We start from the raw sequence: 19612 nt of genomic DNA, 5'->3' as shown, positions 1-19612 counted from the left end.
TAGAGAAACGCCTTCCGAACAAAAAGCTCTTTCAACTGCGTTTGGCAGACTCATCCATCACTTTCAGCCAATCAGTTATCAAACTTTTCACAAAGGAATATTTCTCTAAAATATATTCGATGGAGCAAATAAGTCCTGTCAGTGTCACCTCTACCTGATTGACAGGAGACTTACCTGACAGGAGAAATACCATGATCATTAAGTGTCACCTCTATCTCCGTAGGCCTGCCAGTGTTGTGTGAAAGTGGACGTTCCCACCTGGAGGGGCCCATACCTTGGACGAACTTGGCGCCGCTCTGCACAGCCTTGCTGTTGGGAAAGTGCCTGGAATGGATGGACTTACAACTGAATTTTATAAGAAATTCTGGCATCTTTTGGGTCCCGAACTCCTCAACACCTTGAACGCAAGCTGCCAGCTTGGAGAGCTCCCTCAGATTTGCAGATGGGCTATTCTCACCCTGATAACAAAGAAAGGAGACAACAACAACAACACAACAACATGAATTTTAAGGCCATTTTCCCTGCTAGAGCGGGGGTTAGCCTTGCGGTCCCCATGACAATCTTCTCCATCTTGCCCTATTTTCTGCATCTCTTCTTGTTAACCCCCTTGCCTGCATTTCTTCTTCCACCATCTTTAGCCAAGTCTTTCTCGGTCTTCCCCGTCCTGTACTTCCTTCTACATTCATTTCCATCACTCTTCTCAACCAGTCACTTTCATCCTTCCTCAACACATGACCAAACCATCTCAACCTGTTCCTCTTCACAACATCAATCACAGGCTCTATTCCCATCATTTTTCGCAATTCATCATTTGTCTTCCTCTCTCTCAACGATACTCCGCACATCCATCGAACCATTCACATTTCCACCCTTTCCAACCTTCGTTGCTGCTCTATGTTCATTACCCATGTCTCGCTCCCATAAATCATAACACTTCTCACACATGCAGCATACACCTTTCCCTTCAGCTTCAACGACACTCCCCTCCTCATCAGCATGCCACTCAGTTCCCGAAACTTCTTCCATGCACATCTCACTCTAGCAACCGTTGCCGAGTCTGATCCACCTTCTCCATTCAGCATATCTCCGAGGTAGCAAAATGTTTTCACACCTTCCAGCTTCACGCCGTCTCCAAGATCCAACTCAACATTTCCTCCATCTGCAGCTCCCTCTGTGCACACCTTACATTTGAATGTAGCTGCCACACTGGTTAATGACCCTCTCAGACCACTACATTTTTGATGAACCCACTCAGCGCACATTGTACATTGAATGGAGTTCACTCCGACACCCTTCCTGCACACAGCACAGGGCCACTTCCCAGTTCTTTCCACCTCACCACATGCTTTACCACTTGCCATCACCTTCGTCTTTCCGATATTCACCTTCAGACCTTTTGTCTCCATACATTCCTTCCACTTGTTCATCTTTTCCTTCAGTCCATCCATACTTTCCGCAATTAACACCAGATCATCTGCATACAACAACTCCCACGGTAAACCCTCCTTTACGTTCTGAGCCAGCACCTCCATCACAGCTACAAATAGTAGTGGACTTAGTACCGACTCCTGATGCACTCCCACCTTCACCTCAAACTCACCACTGTTCCCGTCCTTCGTCCTTACAGCCGTCCTTACAGCTCTTTTGTACATTGCCATCACTACTCTGATCAACCATTCCTCCACTCCTAACTTCCTCATTGCCCATGTCAATACTTTGCGTGGAACCCTATCGAATGCTTTCTCCAGATCAACAAACCCAAGAAACAACTTCTTCCTCTTCTCCATGTACTTCTCCTGCAACTGCCTCACAATAAAAAGCACGTCTATCGTTCCTCTTCCTGGCATAAATCCAAACTGTATTTCGTCGATCTTCACTTTCTTCCTTATCCTCCTCTCCAACACCCTTTCCAATACCTTCATTCCATGCTCCAATAACTTTATCGCTTGGTACGAGCCACACTCTAGAGGGTCACCTTTCCCCTTGTATAGAGGGACGAGGGTACTCAGTTTCCCATCCACTGGAATGCGGCCTTCTTTCACCACCAGATTACAGATCTCTGTCATTCTCTTCACACCCCAACTTCCTGCTGCCTTCAACATATCTCCCACAACTCCCGTCGGCCCTCCCGCTTTTCTACTCTTCATTGCTTTTTTTTTTTTTTTTTTGTATACAGAGTCGAGGCTGGTGAAAGAGCTAAAATTTTCCAACCACTTTTATCGCTTCATCAACTTGCTTCTCAGTTATATTCTCTGCCGGTCCTAAAACTGGGTTACTCTCTATGTTGCCATCCCATTCATTCTCTGTATTCAACAGCATTTACATATATCTTTTCCATCTTCCTTTAATTCCATCTGGGTCCGCAATGATTTGTCCCACTTCATCCTTCAAGCAACTCACCCCCATCACATCACACCTCTCTTTCGCTATCTGCTTTGCAATCCTGAATACTGCTCTCTGACCCTCTTCCGAATCCAAGCGTTCTCCGAACATTTACCTGCATGCCTCCTGCGCCTTTGCTACCTCTTTCTTTGCAGCCTTCTTGGCTGCCTTATAACTTTCATGCTCTGCTGTTTCTGCTCCCGTACCCTTCGCCTTCTGCCACTCCTTGAACTTCTTCCTCTTCTCATCAATCCTCTTTCCAACTTCATCATCCCACCACCATGTTTCCGAGTGCCTCGGTGGTCCTTTTGTCCATCCACATACCTCACCAACGGCTCCCAACAGACTAGCTTTCATTGACATCCAACCACTTTCAAGCTCAACCCCATCATCCTCTACCCTACTCAGCCTCTCTTTTAATGCCTCCCTTACTGTCACCTCTTTCAACCTCCTTTCAAAGAAAGGAGACTTGCTCTATATTAAAAACTGGCGCCCAATCTCTTTGTTATGCATAGACTGTAACTATTCTCGAAAGCCCTGGCATCGCGACTTACTCCTCATCTCTCCTCATTGTTGAAAGAAGACCAATGCTATTGTGTACCCAAATGCTCCATCTATGACAGCATCTCCCTTGTAAGAGACATGATCGAACTGTGCAAAGGAAACCCCCACAGATTTGGGACTTCTTCTCCTTGATCAGGAAAAGGCCTTTGACCACGTTGATCATCGGTACCTCTTCAAAGTGCTTGAACGGTTTGGACTTGGTCCGACCTTCATTTCTTATATTTAGATGCTGTACAATAATATTTCTAGTGTGCTTAAAATAAACAATGAACTTGTTACACCCTTGCCTGTTAACACTTGAATTCGACAAGGTTGCCCCCTCTCTGGCTTGCTCTATGCTCTCTCCATCGAACCCTTACTGGTTTATTTGCATGCTAGACTAACCGGGGTTGGAGTTTCTCATCTTGAACGACCCATTAACGTGCTGGCATATGCCGATGATGTGTGTGTCTTTGTGTGGAACCTCAATGACATTAACGTTGTCTGTTATTGTCTATCCTTGTTCGAAAAGGCTTCTTCAGCCAAAGTGAATTGGGACAAAACGAGCGCCTTTTGGCTTGGTCCGTTGTGTCACTTGGCACCAAGACTTCCTGCTCCACTCTCATGGGCCATTGATGGCGTGAAATAACTTGGAGTGTTCTTGAGTAATGATGCCACAGTAGCAAAGAATTGGGCTGGTCTGTCAAATTTTGTTGAAGGAAAACTGCAAAAATGGAAAGGTCTGAACACACAACTGTCTTATCATGGAAGGGTCTTGGTGATCAACAGTTTGGTGGCCTCTACCCTATGGCACAGGTTCTTTGTGCTGCACCCTCCGGTAGTGTTGCTTCAACAGCTCCAGAAGTGCTTTGTGTCTTTCTTCTGGGATGGAAAGCACTGGTTGCAACCCGAGGTCCTCAGTTTGCCACTGACCGATGGAGGCCAAGGCCTGGTTGACATAAAGAGCCGGTTAATGGCCTTTCGACTTTTGGTTGTTCTATGCATGCTGTACACGCACCCCTCTCCACCATGGGTTAACGTTGCTCGTCACCTTTTGCAGCAGGCGGGGAGACTCGGCTATGACCACGCTCTATTCTTGATGGATCTTTCCTATCTTGATATGTCTCCTATCTCTAGTTTTTATCAGAGTGTACTAAACACATGGCGAGCCCTAACGACAACAAGAGCCACGCATTCATACACAAAGCAAATGTTCCTGATAGAGCCTTTGTTTTACAATTCCAATTTCCACGATATGCCTGCTGATAAGTGTCTCGTTCAATGCTTTGTCGCGAAGAACATAAAATCGTTTGCCGATCTTTTAAGCCCAAATGGCAGTTTGATTGGAGCTGACCCACTGGCAAGCCTGGTTGGCGTGCGATCCTCCAGAGTTATGGCTCGCATGGTACGTGGTGTGCTTCGTACCTATGCACAGCTTGCACCTAATTGGGAGCGAGGCCAAGCAGACAATGAACAAGGTGCTTCTCCTTATACCTTTCCTGAACTAATTTGCAAGTTTTCTCTTGCTAACTCTCCTCCTTGTACCCCTTTTATAGCATAGGCTTCAATGGGTTTCCGAAACAAAAAGACCTCTATTTGCATTGCTTAACATTTATTTTACAAGGGCAAATGACACAGCAGAGGGTTCGATGGAGAGACCTCTTACCTTGTTCCCCCCCGTATTTTCCTAATTGGTAAGGTTTCTATCATCCTCCTATACCGCCACGACATGGCAACCTCCAATGGAGACTTGCACACTGGATCCTCCCTTCTAACCACTTGCTGCACCGCTTTTCAAATCTCCTGGCAGATGAATTTCCTTTTTGTAAAAGGCCTGAAAATCTCTTCCATATATATGTTGAAATTGTTGAATGTCAACGGTTGGCTCCTTTATTTATTTTTCTTCAGAATTGTTTTGTTAGGATTGGTTTGGTTTTCAACACTTGTGTTTTCATTTATGGCTTGGACATTTCACACAAAAATTAGAATGATGTGTTGGGTATTTTCTTGCTTACTCAGGCAAAAATGGCAGTGCATAAATCAAGGAAAAGAAAAGTTGATGGTCTCGGAGCTAATGAGGAAAATGCCTTGTTCTTGTTTAAAAATCTTGTGACAAGCCGTGTAAAGTTGGACTTTGCTTTTTTTCCCCATAACAGGAAGGCTGCCACAGTTTGAGGCCAATTGGTGTGTGAAAGAAGTCATTTGTAAAATCCTGGAGAAACGTTTATTGTTTTGTGAAATGTTTTGCACATAATTTTACTGTATTAATTTTTTGTCTCTGTTTCTCTCCTTGAAATGAGAATGTGACCCCTATTTGGGGGTTTTCTTTTCTCTTTTTATAATAAAAAGATGCAAAAGTCTCTCTCTCTCTCTCTCTCTCTCTCTCTCTCTCTCTCTCTGTCTCTCTCTCACTCCCTCTCTCCTCAGTTTCTGTTAGTTTAAACTCCTCCCCAGCTACTGGATGCACTGTCAATTTAACATTGCTCTTCTACAAGCTTTGCTATTATAGAATTTAAAATATGTATTTATTAAGCAGAAAGCACATGGGTGTGTGAAATGTCACCTTACTGCACAGGCAGCCAGGCATGTCTTCACATAATCACAGATATATGTATCTAGATGAACAGGACTTTCTAGTGGTTTTAAACTACCTTTGACGCCCTTCATTTCTGAGCAAGTCCTGCGTTGGCCCCATTGATTTTGTTGCTTGGGTAGAAAATGGACGCTTTGTGCCTCCAATGACTCACTTTCATCCTCCCTGCCCTTACATATTACCTTTGACGACAGGGTCTCCATTTGCACGGGCGAGCATCATGAGCCTCAAGGCAGAAAAGTCGTCGTACTTTCAACGCAAAGAGAAGCGTTTGCGCTTTTTCATCCGCCGCATGGTGAAGAGTCAGGCTTTCTACTGGACCGTGCTCTGCCTCGTGGCCCTCAATACCCTGTGCGTGGCTGTTGTCCACTACAAACAACCTGCTTGGCTGACTATGCTTCTCAGTAAGTCGACATCAACAGAAATGTTGGCTTTTCCGACCTCCTGCCGTCGGCACGTGAATAATGGGCTGGTGGTGTTTGGAGAGTTTTTTTTCACTCGGAGGGTTAATTAATGTTATTTGTTTCATTTTACACCAACATAATTGCAACATTATTTAATTATTTCCTCTTCTTCTCCTCATTCATCCGCTGGTATGTTTGCGCAGCGTCATCAGGGTAGCCATTTCTCATGAACTTAGGAGAGACAAACATTCTACATTTGTGGCCTTGCAACTAATTGAGGACCATCTATTTATTATGTCCCCAAATATTTTTCACCCTTCTCACCTCTCCCAGCTCCCATATGTATGCATCTCTTCCCGACCCTCCCTGTACTCATATCTTCTCCCAAGCTTCATTCTTTTCTTTCACCACTCTTCCCACATTCCCCTACCTTCCCTGTTCTCATTGATCATCCTCCCTTCCCTTCTTCTTATCAATTTAACCTCTTCCCCTTCCCTTTCTCCATTTATACATAATGCATAGATGGTACCCTATTTGACCATTACAGGTTACTGGCTAAAGTGAAAGCCTATCCAGTATCTGCTTGGTTGTGTAGGAAGAGGGAGGTTTCCACATTTCCCAGCTATGCAGCCAATATTGAAGATAATAAAATAGCTGAGTTTCATGGGCCATCTATATATTAAGTATGCAGGTGGTAAATTATATATAGGACTGGGGGAGGTGAAAAGATAAAATTATAACTGACAGAATGAAGAACTAGAAAAGAGCACCTCGATTCTCACTATTTTGCTCCGATGAAGGATGAAGGATGAAGGGAATTCCCGAATTGTCTGCTTCTCGACCTTGCTTAGCACAGCGTTCAGCATAGCTCAATCGGTGTCCTGTTGATTTCATCCATTGGTATTATTGGGAAAATGACACTGTTGGCTTTTAGCATTCTCATCTGAACAACTGGAATATGATGGGGTTGAATGAAGGTACAAATCCCAGGTACCATGCGTTGTCTATTTTCTAGTAATGCATTGCAATTAATGTAAAAGTGCATTGAGATCTACAACTGTCTTTGTCCTGCACATGATTCATGTACAAGCTCCTCCATGAGCCATATAAGAATGAAACATTTTTACCATATTAAATAAGGCAACTCTCTGTATGTATGTGTGTATGTACTGTTGAAAATCATGGAAAAAACAAGGCTGGCCCGATCTCCACCATATTTTGCATACATGTTGGTAGTACCCAAGGTCAGGTCGTAGGCGCAAGTAACACCCAACTCCCCCTCCTGCAAGGGTGGGGGAGCATGAGCGAGTGCTTCTGGTAAAATAAACAAGAACTGGAACGCCACTCAGCAGAGCGCATACTCCCGCCGTGCGTCAAGTTGGAATAATACGTTTTGTTTAACATCCCCTCTCCCCAAAACAATAAATGAAAAAGAAAGTAGGCCCTTACTGTCAGAGAATTAATTTTGATATATCTCGGAATTAGAGGAGAAAAACATCATTTAAGAATAAGAATAAAAGCTTTAATGCAGTAAAACAGAAGAAAAAAAATTCCCAAAAAAATTCCTGGATCCCGAATAATATCCTGAGCTTCACCAAAAACTAATCAATTCTTCCTTATCCCAAGGGCAATCATCCCACCAACTTTCATCCAAATCCGTTCAGAACTTTTCCAGATATCTTGTTCACAAACACACAAACACACGAACATACGAACACACATACGCACGCACACACACACACACACACACACACACACACACACACACACACACACGGACGGACGGACACGATCGAATGCATTACTCCCTGGTGGGAGTAAATATGTCGTTCTTACCACGATACTGGTGAAATGCAAATAAGGAATAGTTTACACGGAAACAACAAAGTGACAATTTGTCTAAAATTGCACCTATCAAGTGGTTTACATAAATGAATGTTATGCATAACAAGTTTGGTTGATACGTTTCATAACTGTGACGTAATAGGTGCTTTACATGTTTCAGATGGCCTTGATCTTTACCTTTGAATAATTTTAACTATATATAGTCAAGGCTTGTGGAAGAGCTAGTACACTGAACGAATGAGGTCACAACAGGACAAAAGGAACAGCAGAGTTGAAGGCCAAGATAGACGCAGACATGGAAAAAAACAATGGTTGTGGGTGGGAACAGGGACAGGTGAAGACATTTGAGGTGGACAAAATGGATATTAAAGAAAACTCTCAGGAAGGAAAACTGGAAATTTGGAAGGAGGAGGGATTGGGGCGGTGTGGTGATTAACGAGGGTAGAAAAGATCATAATTTTGAATTGGGGACGATCTGAGATAATGGTGAACAGCTGTCTTGAAGACCTGGAGGGATGAATGAGATTGAAGAGAATGTGGAAGTTGGTTCCACAGGTGGGGAAAAACAGGTATTAATTCATGGAGGTGAGCAATGATCCTGGATTTACATAGTTTGAGCAGAAGGGGGTTTATCATGGATTATGTGCAAAAACTGGGGGAGGTGTGGGGGTAGGGGAGATAAGGGTACAAGTGGACAAGTGGACAAGGCCCCGAAAGAGCAGAGGGTGCAAGAGAAGAAATGAGACAATAGAAGACAGAGAAACCACCGACCTCTCTGCGATGGTGAAGTGATAGGCCCATAGACTCAGCTTCATCAGGGGAGAATCAAATTATCTTGAAGGCCTTCATTTCCATGGCATCAGGTTAAGCAAGATGTGAGGCAGGGGAGCCAGCCAATAGAGAAGAGCAGTACTGCATCAAGTTGTGGATGAAGGCCTTGAAGGTGGATAGGTGTTCAGGTATGCCAGGAAAGACTTTGTATGATGCAGGATACCAAGTCGGCGGGTGGCTTTGGAGGCCAACTTTGAAATGTGGTTTACCGAAGAAAGATCATGGCTGATAGTGAGACCTAGGATTCTGAACGACTGAACTTCCTCAAGAGGATTGTTGGCAAAGTAGATAGAAGGGTTTGCCAAATGGTCCTTTCGGAGGGAGATAGTGAGAGTGTTATGCCAGACAGTCCAAGAAGATTGATATTTAAACAACAACACAACAACAGGCATTTTAAAGGCCATTTTCCCTGCAAGAGCGGGGGTTAGCCTTGCGGTCCCCATGACAATCTTCTCCATTTTTACCCTATTTTCTGCATCGCCCCTTGTTAACCCCCTTGCCCGCATTTCTTCTTTGACCATCTTTAGCGAAGTCTTTCTAGGTCTTCCCCGTCCTGTACTTCCTTCTACATTTATTTCCATCACTCTTCTCAACCAGTCACTTTCATCCTTCCTCAACACATGACCAAACCATCTCAAGCTGTTCCTCTTCACAGCATCAATCACAGGCTCTATTCCAATCATCTTTCACAATTCATCATTTGGCTTCCTCTCTCTCAACGATACTCCACACATCCACCGAACCATTCGCATTTCCACCCTTTCCAGCCTTCGATGCTGCTCTACGTTCATTACCCATGTCTCACTCCCATAAATCATAACACTTCTCACACATGCAGCATACACCTTTCCCTTCAGCTTCAACGACACTCTCCTCCTCATCAGCACGCCACTCAGTTCCCGAAACTTCTTCCATGCACATCTCACTCGAACAACCGTTGCCGAGTCTGATCCACCTTCTCCATTCAGTATGTCTCCTAGGTAACAAAATGTTTTCACACCTTCCAGCTTCACGCCGTCTCTAAGATCCAACTCAACCTTTCCTCTATCTGCAGCTCCCTCTGTGCACACCTTACATTAGAATGTAGCTGCCACACTGGTTAATGACCCTCTCAAACCACTACATTTTTGATGAACCCACTCAGCGCACATTGTACATTGAATTGAGTTCTCTCCGACACCCTTGTTGCACACAGCACACGGCCACTTCCCAATTCTTTCCACCTCACCACATGCTTTACCACTTGCTATCACCTTTGTTTTTCCGATATTCACCTTCAGACCTTTCGTCTCCATACATTCCTTCCACTTGTTCATCTTCTCCTTCAGTCCATCCATACTTTCTGCAATCAACACCAGATCATCTGCATACAAGAACTCCCACGGTAAACCCTTCTTTACGTTCCGAGCCAGCACCTCCATCACAGCTACAAATAGTAGTGGACTTAGTACCGAACCCTGATGCACTCCCACCTTCACCTCAAACTGACCACTGTTCCCGTCCTTCGTCCTTACAGCTGTGCGCGCTCTTTTGTACATTGCCATCACTACTCTGATCAAACATTCCTCCACTCCTAACTTCCTCAATGCCCATGTCACTACTTCACGTGGAACCCTATCGAAGATTGATATTTAAAGCTGTAGCAAAATTTAACCCTGGAGTACACCATGGCAATGTTGGGCGAAATGGTCTCATTTCCCTTATTTGCGATCAGTTGCTCCACAATCTTGTTACCCTGCGCTCGCGAAGCGAAACACAGGGTTAAGCATTCGGGTCAGTCTGTATGGTTAAACATACCGTATGGTTAAAGAGGTTACAGGTTAAAGAGGTTATGGTTAAACTGCCAAAATCTAGGCTCTCTGCTTACCTTCACTCTTTCATTCCCCTTTTCTCCAGCCTCTGGAACAAACTCCCCCACTCCCTTCAATCCCACTCCTCCCTCCGGGTCTTTAAAACAGCTGTTCACCACCATCTCTTATCTTCCCCCATCCAAAACCTTGATCTTTTCTACCCCTGCTAATTCACCCCAGATACACTTTTTTGAAATTCCAACTTCTTTCCTGGAAGTCCTTGCAGTGTCCATATGTTTTATACCTCTCCCACCTCCCCCCAAGCCCTCTCCCTCCCACAGTTCTCTCGATGTCCCTGCTCTCAAATGTTGTGTTTGTATCCTTCCCCCTCTCTCCCCATCTTGTCTACCGCTCCCCTTATTTTGTGTTTTATGTGTCTGTTTGGCTTTTTGTGTGATTAATGTTAGCTCTTTCACGAGCCTCGATCTTGTATACAAAAAAAAAAGAAGAAAAAAAAGGAAGGTGTGTGGGGGGGGGGGGGGGGGGAGAAGGGGAAGGAAGCTTCGATAATATAGTTGGGAGTTGGGAGTTGGAATATAAGAGATCGGGCATATATGTATGGAGCAGATGTTTGGGAATTTGATTTGGGGAGCATGGGGGGGAGGGGGGGGGGGCGGGGGAGGAAGCGGTGAAATTGCACCATATTCGCATACGTAATAAATATATGCCCCCTGTGGTGATGCTGAATTTATGTGGTGATGATGTGGAATTATGTGGAATTTATGTGTGAATTTATGTGTGAATTTATGGTGCTTTACGTGATATTTATGTGGTGATGATGTGTTGTGGTGATGCTGAATTTAGCACTCGTGCATCAATCCATTTTCTGTGTTGCTTGCATTTCAGACCAGGCCGAGTTTGTATTTCTGGGCCTGTTTCTCATGGAAATGGCACTCAAGATGTACAGCTTGGGCACACGGAAATACTTTCACTCGTCATTCAACTGCTTTGACTTTGGAGTGAGCAGCCATGTTGCTAAATGCAGGTTTAACCTTTTGCAAGCCACCATTGAAATCAATATGCAAAACATTGCTTTATTTATTGGGCACTGGTCATGAAGACACTGGAGCAGCATCCTAAAGATTGTGGGTAAAATCCAGCCAAAAACGCAGCAGTGTTAATGATTTGCATTCTAAGCTCTGGAACCTGAGCTGGTCTCTGGAGAATTACCATATCCCTGTTGGATTGTTGATTTATCTTCTCATTAGGCTCATAAATGACCTTTGGGGAGGAGCAGGCCTGTCCTGCCCTGTCTTGCCCATACGTGATGTCAATCCACACAATGTGGATGATTGTTAATGCCCTCAGGGCAACTTGGCATGGGCACTAAAATGCTACAGCGATATAAGTTCGTCACGCAAAATACCCCAAACCAAATAGACAGCAGCGTTGAGCTTCTTTCACATTCAGTATTCTCTCATATGTGTTCTAAATAGAGACTTCTTTATAAGAAATACAACGCAACTAATTTGGACAATCGAAAAATAATCGTAATTTGGACAATCAAGAAACATACATTTCAGCAATTATTCAGTCGCTGGATCAATGATACCTTCTTGAAATTGCACAATAGGTTTTATTTATTTTTTAACTTTCACCAGCTTTGTGCATTTGTCACATGTGACTCCATTCTCTAGAGCTGGTCGTACGTGTTCTACACGTTATTGTACATGTAGTTATTTTCCAATTCATTATCATTCGGTCACAAAACAAACAAGACTGAGAATTTACCGATGCCGAGTCTCGCCGGGGCATTTGTCCAGGTGACTCCTTTCACACAAGCCACTGAGTGTGACCCCCTTATAGATTAATAAACACGTTTTTATAATTCGGAATTTGTATTTTAAATATAACATTTATAATGTGATTTCATTGCTACACAAAGCTGTTTGTTTGATGGTATTTTTAAAAATGCCTTGGGTTGAATACAAAATAGACTACTGCAGAGCTAAGTCCTGACAGACACTCAGGATCAGACACCAACTTGGACATAATCCACACAAAGGTATAAAATTAACTTGTGGCTAAATTAGACATTAAAATGTTATGGCTAATATCGACAAACCTTGTCCGATCGTGCGCAAGTCTAGCTGGGCACACCACCGCGAGTTGAGCCCACAGGTCTTGCAGCATACCTCAAACCACTGTTAGTGCAGACAAACTCGCACAATTAAATTCAAGGTACAAAATAAACTTATCGTGAAGTTAGATGTAAAAATCTAAGGCTGTTTGTGGAGCAATATTAAAGTGGGCCTCTTGAAGGCACTCTATAATAGTGAGTGTTTGTGCGCACACACACACACACACACACACACGCACACACACACACACACAATTGGCGAGGCTAATGACAACTGTGCAAAGCATTAAGAGTTGGCTGTTGAAATGAAAATGTTTTGCTGCAGTTCCTCGTGTATGCTTTTCAGGTCATTTTGGGCAGCATCTTTGAGATCATCTGGTCATTATTCCAGCCAAATACATCCCTTGGCCTTCGGGTGCTCCGTGCTTTGAGGCTGCTTCGTATCTTCAAAATCACAAAGTGGGTCTCATTGCACACTGAAGACATGTTTAATGAAAGGATATTGGGAGTCATGTCAGTGTAAAACCACGTCTGCTCGTGAAAGTCCTGAATCTCATTGGTCCGTGTGTCGGAGTGTATGATTCTGCATGACGATCTATCATCATATATTTCATAAATTTTCGGATCCACTGTAAGCTATATAACCTGGTTATGCACTCTTTTAAATACTTACTCTTGGTTCTATGCATGTAATCATTAAAACATCCTAATCTGGTCGCACCACTATTTTCTGTCCATAAAGTTTTTGATTCTTGCCTCATTGCTGATTTTCACAATTTCTCTATCCAATCATATGGATTCTTCTTTCTATTCCTGAATGTTTTTGCTGCACTTGTAGTCTCATCAATTGGGCTCGCATTCTCTAATTTATTTCCCTTTAACTCTATGACAAATTTCAGTTCTTCATCCTTCCCTCTCGACCTTCAACGATCTTCATTTGCCATACCTCGTTGACCTTTTTCCTTGTTACCCCCGTAATCCGCTGCAGATATTGGGCTTCTTTGCGCAATCTGGTTGTCTCTCTCCTCAACTCGATGAAGTCGATTGTGTCTCTTCTCTTTCTGCTGTTCCTGTTTATCGTCGTGTTTGCCCTTCTGGGCATGCAGCTCTTTGGAGGCATGTAAGTACATTTGATGAATTGCTGCTTACTTTTGTTGCTCCTAGAGTTTGGTTCCTCACCTCCTTGTCTCGCTCGAGTTTGCTCGATCACGGAACAGGGAAATAAATCTTATTTTCAGTGAGCTATAATACTGTAATTGTCTTGCAATGCTCCCTTGAGGAACATTTGCAGAAAGAAGAGGAATCTCAGGAACTTCATAGGATGCCAATTAGGGCAATTTCAATGAAATCAAGAAGAGAAAGAGTTGAGTGCTAAATATTGGAAAAATCAAGACATGGAACATTCTGATCTCGTTTTATAGTCCAACACACTTGTTTGACATTATCACTTAAAAACAATAGCACACATACAGTACATTACTATTTATATTGGCCAGAATTCAAACTGAAACCGAAGATCACATTCAAACAGGCTTTGCCAATGGCTGTGATTATGGCCCTTGTTTGAATAAGTGATCATTTTTACTCATTGAAATGATCAGCTTTTGTTACTTCTTATGAATTGGCATCATGTTCACCACTTTACATGTGAATAAAAAACCTTCCAAATATAATGAATATTAAGAATATCAGTTGGAATGATCCGCTTATCACTACTAATTCCTAGTTTTCCAATAAATAAATGTCTGCATCGTTCAGATTCACATTTTATTGGCTGCATTGACGAAAGCAATAATTTGACGTTTCAGAACTACGTGTCGACCTATGATGTTTTTCCTACAGTGAAGCAGCAAAATTTGAGATCCCAAAGAAACTAGATGTATTGGTACCAATGATATAGCAGACTTTGAAGACTTGACAGTTTATCTGCACAATCACTTTAACTGCCATGGACAACTGATCTGTATTCATTTTCATGCCAGGTTCACGTTTGAGGATGAGCCACGAGATACACACTTTGACACATTTCCTGCTGCTATCATGACAGTGTTCCAAGTAAGAGCAGCTGATTTTGTCTATTTTTCTGTTTCTCACCTTGTTCTTTTTTTTTTTTTTTCCCGATGTCTCTCTTCCTATGTCCATGCATATCTCCTGATCTTTCTCCATGTATATATATATATATGTATATATATATATATATATATATATATATATATATATATATATACTGTGTATATATATGTATATATACTGTGTATATATACAGTGTGTATATGTGTATATGTGTATATATATATATACACACATACAGCAGGGATGCAAGAGTATGAGTCCAATGGAAAATTTATTAATTGAGACGTGATAAAATAAATCGTTGTAATATGAAACGAAAAACACTTTCAATGGATTTCCATGTACTCTTAGGGATATAACGCTTGTTGCAGTGGGAAAAATGAAATATCTGTCTTTATATATAATCAACTCCTTGGGTCGGTCGAGTTTGTTTATTGGCGCTGAGGAAGCGCCTCTAGCGATTGACTTCCAGCCAGTGTAACGCTAATTCCTGTCACAGGAATTCTGAGATCATATAAGTGGGCGTGGCAGTTCCTGATTGGTTCGTGTTGGGGGACTTCTGGGAGAGGCTTCATAAACAAATATCCACCATTTTATTAACTCGCATAGCTTTGAGGCCTGCTTAGTTAGGCCCGTGCTGTCTTTCTCCCTCACACAGGTTTATTTCAATTCTAATTCGATATATCATTTCATTTTTAACAGTCGCTAACATAGTGTTAGACTCGGTTGAAAAAATTGCCAAGATATATTTTTTTAAAATCGCTGCACGGTCGGTCATACACCGCCTAAAATAACAGACGGGAAAATGGCGAGATATATTAAAAATTCGTGGCGGACTTTCCAATTCCTTTGCATTAATTAAATAAAATAATTCTGTATACTGATTTTTATTGTCATATTCTTCATTATGCCTATGTACTCTGAAATAATGAGGAATCGGGAATAACAAAAGTGGATATGTCAAATCTTACTCGATCCCATATTACATGTACTTTCATTGCATACAAATTATACTTCCTCCTAGAAATTCCATGCCCGAACCTCAGCGCAATCCAAGAGGATTCACTTGTTATGTGCTGAAAAAAATATATCGTCAGTGTTTTGCAATAAGACCATAGATGTTTGTGTGGTGTGTGCTTAAAAGGTTCTAGATCATCTAAAGGTCTAAAGGCTACATTCCAATTGCAGTTACTCTCTAAGTCTAAGGGGTCAAAAGGGCCTAATCTCTCAAGCATGTAAAAAGGTGTAATCTCTCTCAACTACCTGAGCTAGATAGGGTCCACGCCTTCAGCGTTCAACTGTCTTCCAACTACTACGGCCAAACAACCGTGGCTTAAAGCTGGCTAAGCGCTACCAAAGCGAAACAGTAGGGCAAAACTCCAGTCTATCCACAATGTACACACTATGTCTGATCAATGAAAGAAAGGAAATGAATCAGGCAGATTGGAAAATGTACCAAGTATTTATTTACATACAAACACAAGCAGTCAATCATCAAGCACATATTTTTAAGCCAAAGGCGAAGGGGAAAAAGACACAGAAAAGCAGACTTACCCCTTTTACTTATTTCCCTCTTATACAGACTTGCTTGCATGAAAGACATGGTGCCATCACTCATTCGGGAAGAAGACGAGAAGATCAGAAAGAGGAAGTTCGGAGCATTGATTTGACTCCCCACTTACCTCACTTTACCAAGCGGGGTTGCGTCGGGCCAAATGTTGCGAGAGGGGGTGGGGTGGGGGGATTTGAGCCGTGAGGGTTTGGTGTTGTGTAGTGTCAGTATTGTGATGCAAGCATATGGTGTGTGTGTACATGGCGTGATACACCAGGGACTTCACCGTGCCAAATTGACTGGCCCGGTGTCCACTGGCAATGTTTTCCACTCATTTGCGCACGGAAATGTTCCTTTCACTTGGTGTGTTTGAGAAGCGTTGTCCTGTGTGATGAATGTAAGAAGCAGCAAAGGAAGAATATGGGAAGGTAATTTGACCAGCCCGGAGGATTAATTGTGCCAAATGATGAGGGACTTGTTTGCCCGTACTGGTTTTGACAGAGGTTGGGGTGATCTGGAGTCAGAGTGAGTATGAATGTACAAAAGGACCAAAGGACGAGAATATACCGATTTAACGGGGTTGAAGGAACGATTGATGTGGTGAAGGGAGGGGTTGTAGAATTGACGTTTGGTGAAGCGTATTATTGGTGGATTTCGGAGATTAAAAGCAGAAAATGGGGAAACGTCACTCCAGGAATACACAGACTAACCTCACAACACATTTACCATTCACCCCCAAGCCCCAGACAATGGGCAAAGGTCCACCTACCATATAAATTAACGAAATAACTGTCTGGGGATTCCTAGGTGTACATGAACATGCTCTCCCTCATGGTGCATTTCCATATATATATATATATATATATATATATATATACATGTACATATATATGTATATCAACTATCTGTTTGGTTGTCTGTGAGCAGGATATCCCAAAAGGTTGTGGGCGGATTCAGCCGAAATTTGGTGGAGAGGTTGAGTGTCTGACCAGGATGAATTGTTTCGATTTTGGTGAAGATCTAGAACTGGATCCCGATGCTAGAATTTTTCAAGTGATTCTTCACTGTTGAGAGATTGGGCCAAAAACGATAGATAGCATGATATCTCAAAACGTTATGGACGGATCCGGATTAAACTCGGTGGAAAGGTTGGTTGTGTGACAATGACAAATTGATTTGATTTTGGTGAAGATCTGAATCCGGATACGAGAACTTCTTAAAGTGATCTCAAGTGAATCTTCACTATTAAGATATGGAGCCAAAAACGATATATAGCATTATTTTTCAAAAGGTTGTGGACAAGTTATGACAAAACTAGGTGGATGAGTTAGTTGGGTGACAAGGTTGAGGTTCCGAATCCAGATCCGGCCTATCAATGGGATACAAAACGTAAACTGTTCAGTCTTTTGGTGGTATGCGCTCTAGCGAGTGCCATTCTAGTTGTTGCTGTTAATGTTAATGTTAACTCTGGAGAGAATCTTCCTCTTGACCACCATCTCGTTCAAAATACAGCTTTGATCATAAACAAAGGATTTTTTTTCTTTTGTAAAAGTTGTTGTAAATCTAAAGAAAATTAAGACTCTTATAGCAATTGTTCTACACATAACCCCAATTGTTTCTTTTTATTTTCCCCATTCTCTGCCAGATCCTTACAGGAGAAGATTGGAACATAGTCATGTATGATGCCATTGTATCGCAGGGAGGTGTCAATCGAGGAATGTTTGCCTCGTTTTACTTCATTGTCCTTACACTCTTTGGAAACTGTATCCTCTCTGAGCTTTCAGACTCTCTGAAATATTGAGCAATCATTTATATCCTTGTGCAATGGATAAATAATACGAGACAGCTGCATAACTCATTAACAGATGGTCATTCATCAACACAACAGTGAAGCGCACAGATGATTGTTAACCAAGTCTGATACCTTAAACCTACCTTATAACCATCAAGGCTGTACAGAGATAGTATGGAATTGTTTCCTTATAAATGATCATCATTCCTTGATAAACCCACTAACAGACACACTCCTCAATGTATTTCTTGCCATCGCTGTAGACAACCTAGCCAATGCTCAGGAACTCACCAAGGTTTGTTCCTTTGAGATCTGAGGCCATAATGACATGATTATATTAACTGCAATGGTGAATATTTTGTAGATGGCGGCTTTTAACATATATGCAACAAAATTATGCAGGAAGACATTTGTTGACATCACACGAGATGATTTTGCTGTCCCTGAACCCTGGTGTTGGGCTAGCGGCTAGGGTGTCAGCTTAGGATCCTAGGATCCTGGGTTCGAATCCCGGTCGATCGCTGAATTAATGCCAGGGGGGTTGACTCAGCCTGTCATCCTTCCGAGGTCGGCTAATTGAGGACCAGTTCACTGGTAATTCCCTGTTTGTCGTTAAAGGCGGCAAAAAGGGTTGGCGTCAGGAAGGGCATCCGGCCTTAAAACATTGCTTCAAAAAGGGGACCGAAAAACAACAACAACCACGGTTCCCGAAAAAGGCCAACCCCCGCTTGCGGGGAAAAATGGCCTCTAAAGGTGGTTATTATATATATATATATACACGAGATGATTTTGCTGTCCATTTTCCTAGTTTGCCATTGGTGGGTCAGGAGAGTAGGGAAGTGGAGTGTTAAGTCTGGGAAAAGTGTCTTCTCATGCCTGTGTCGGCACGAGATTATAAACGAGGTGTAGATGGGGGCGGCAAAAATGCAAATGGCATTTTCTGTCATTGAGTCGGTAAGCTGGGAGCAACACTTCGGATTTATTGCCACATCTGATGCAATTTAAATGCTCTAATTGTGGTGAGGTGCTGCATTTGAAAGTATTTGTTCGATATATGTAGTTTTTTGATGCCTCGGCTTCATTGTAAAAAATTGTATTGCTGTCAAAGCCAGTGACCAATTGCAAATTAATAGTAGCATGAGGTGATTTGACTTTAGGTAAAGTGACTCAACTCATGACTCATGACTTTAGGTAAAGGAAAAGGTATTTGAGAAAACATTTTCAGATAATTGGCCAATAACTCTCAGAAGGCTGGATGAGATTTTTTTTTTTCAACCATCACAACCATCTTATGTCCCTAGTAGGAATGCCCATTGGAGAGTTTTCCATTTGGTGCTCAATGATCCTCTTCCAGAGCTCAAACATGCCAGACTTGATGGTGGCAACCTTTTTTTCTTGCATTTGTCTCTTGTATCCATGTTTAGCTTAGAGTAATGACCAGGTTCAGTGCAGAGTGATTGTTTGTGGAGCCCAAACTGGATAGCTTTGAGTGTCCAGGTTATTTATTCTCTGATGCCTCGAGGTGATGTTGCGATATCTCCTTCCAGGACTTTACTGGGGATGAGATTAATTAATTTACAGCTGAATCACTTATTTCATTTATTTGTGTTATTGATGTACCCAGGTATATTTTACATGTACTTTGCTGCTTTTGAAACGTTTTGGCC

General features: G+C 42.5%; 1 protein-coding gene across 1 annotated transcript in view; it reads left to right on the top strand.

Moving 5' to 3' along the window:
* Window positions 1-19612, top strand: part of LOC137438368 (voltage-dependent P/Q-type calcium channel subunit alpha-1A) — a 387802-nt gene that overhangs the window by 158327 nt on the left and 209863 nt on the right. The window contains exons 12-18 of the mRNA XM_078767016.1: window positions 5713-5922; window positions 11295-11407; window positions 12875-12987; window positions 13517-13648; window positions 14511-14583; window positions 17799-17916; window positions 18173-18240. Of these exons, the coding sequence (XP_078623142.1) occupies window positions 5713-5922; window positions 11295-11407; window positions 12875-12987; window positions 13517-13648; window positions 14511-14583; window positions 17799-17916; window positions 18173-18240 (827 nt within the window). The remainder of the gene's footprint in view (window positions 1-5712; window positions 5923-11294; window positions 11408-12874; window positions 12988-13516; window positions 13649-14510; window positions 14584-17798; window positions 17917-18172; window positions 18241-19612) is intronic.

The sequence above is a fragment of the Myxine glutinosa genome, chromosome 13 (assembly GCF_964187855.1).
Source record: "Myxine glutinosa chromosome 13, kmMyxGlut1.1, whole genome shotgun sequence".
Classification (NCBI taxonomy): Eukaryota; Metazoa; Chordata; class Myxini; order Myxiniformes; family Myxinidae; genus Myxine; species Myxine glutinosa.
The sequence above is the reverse complement of the archived record's forward strand: the minus strand, read 5'-3'. Positions and strand labels throughout refer to the sequence as shown.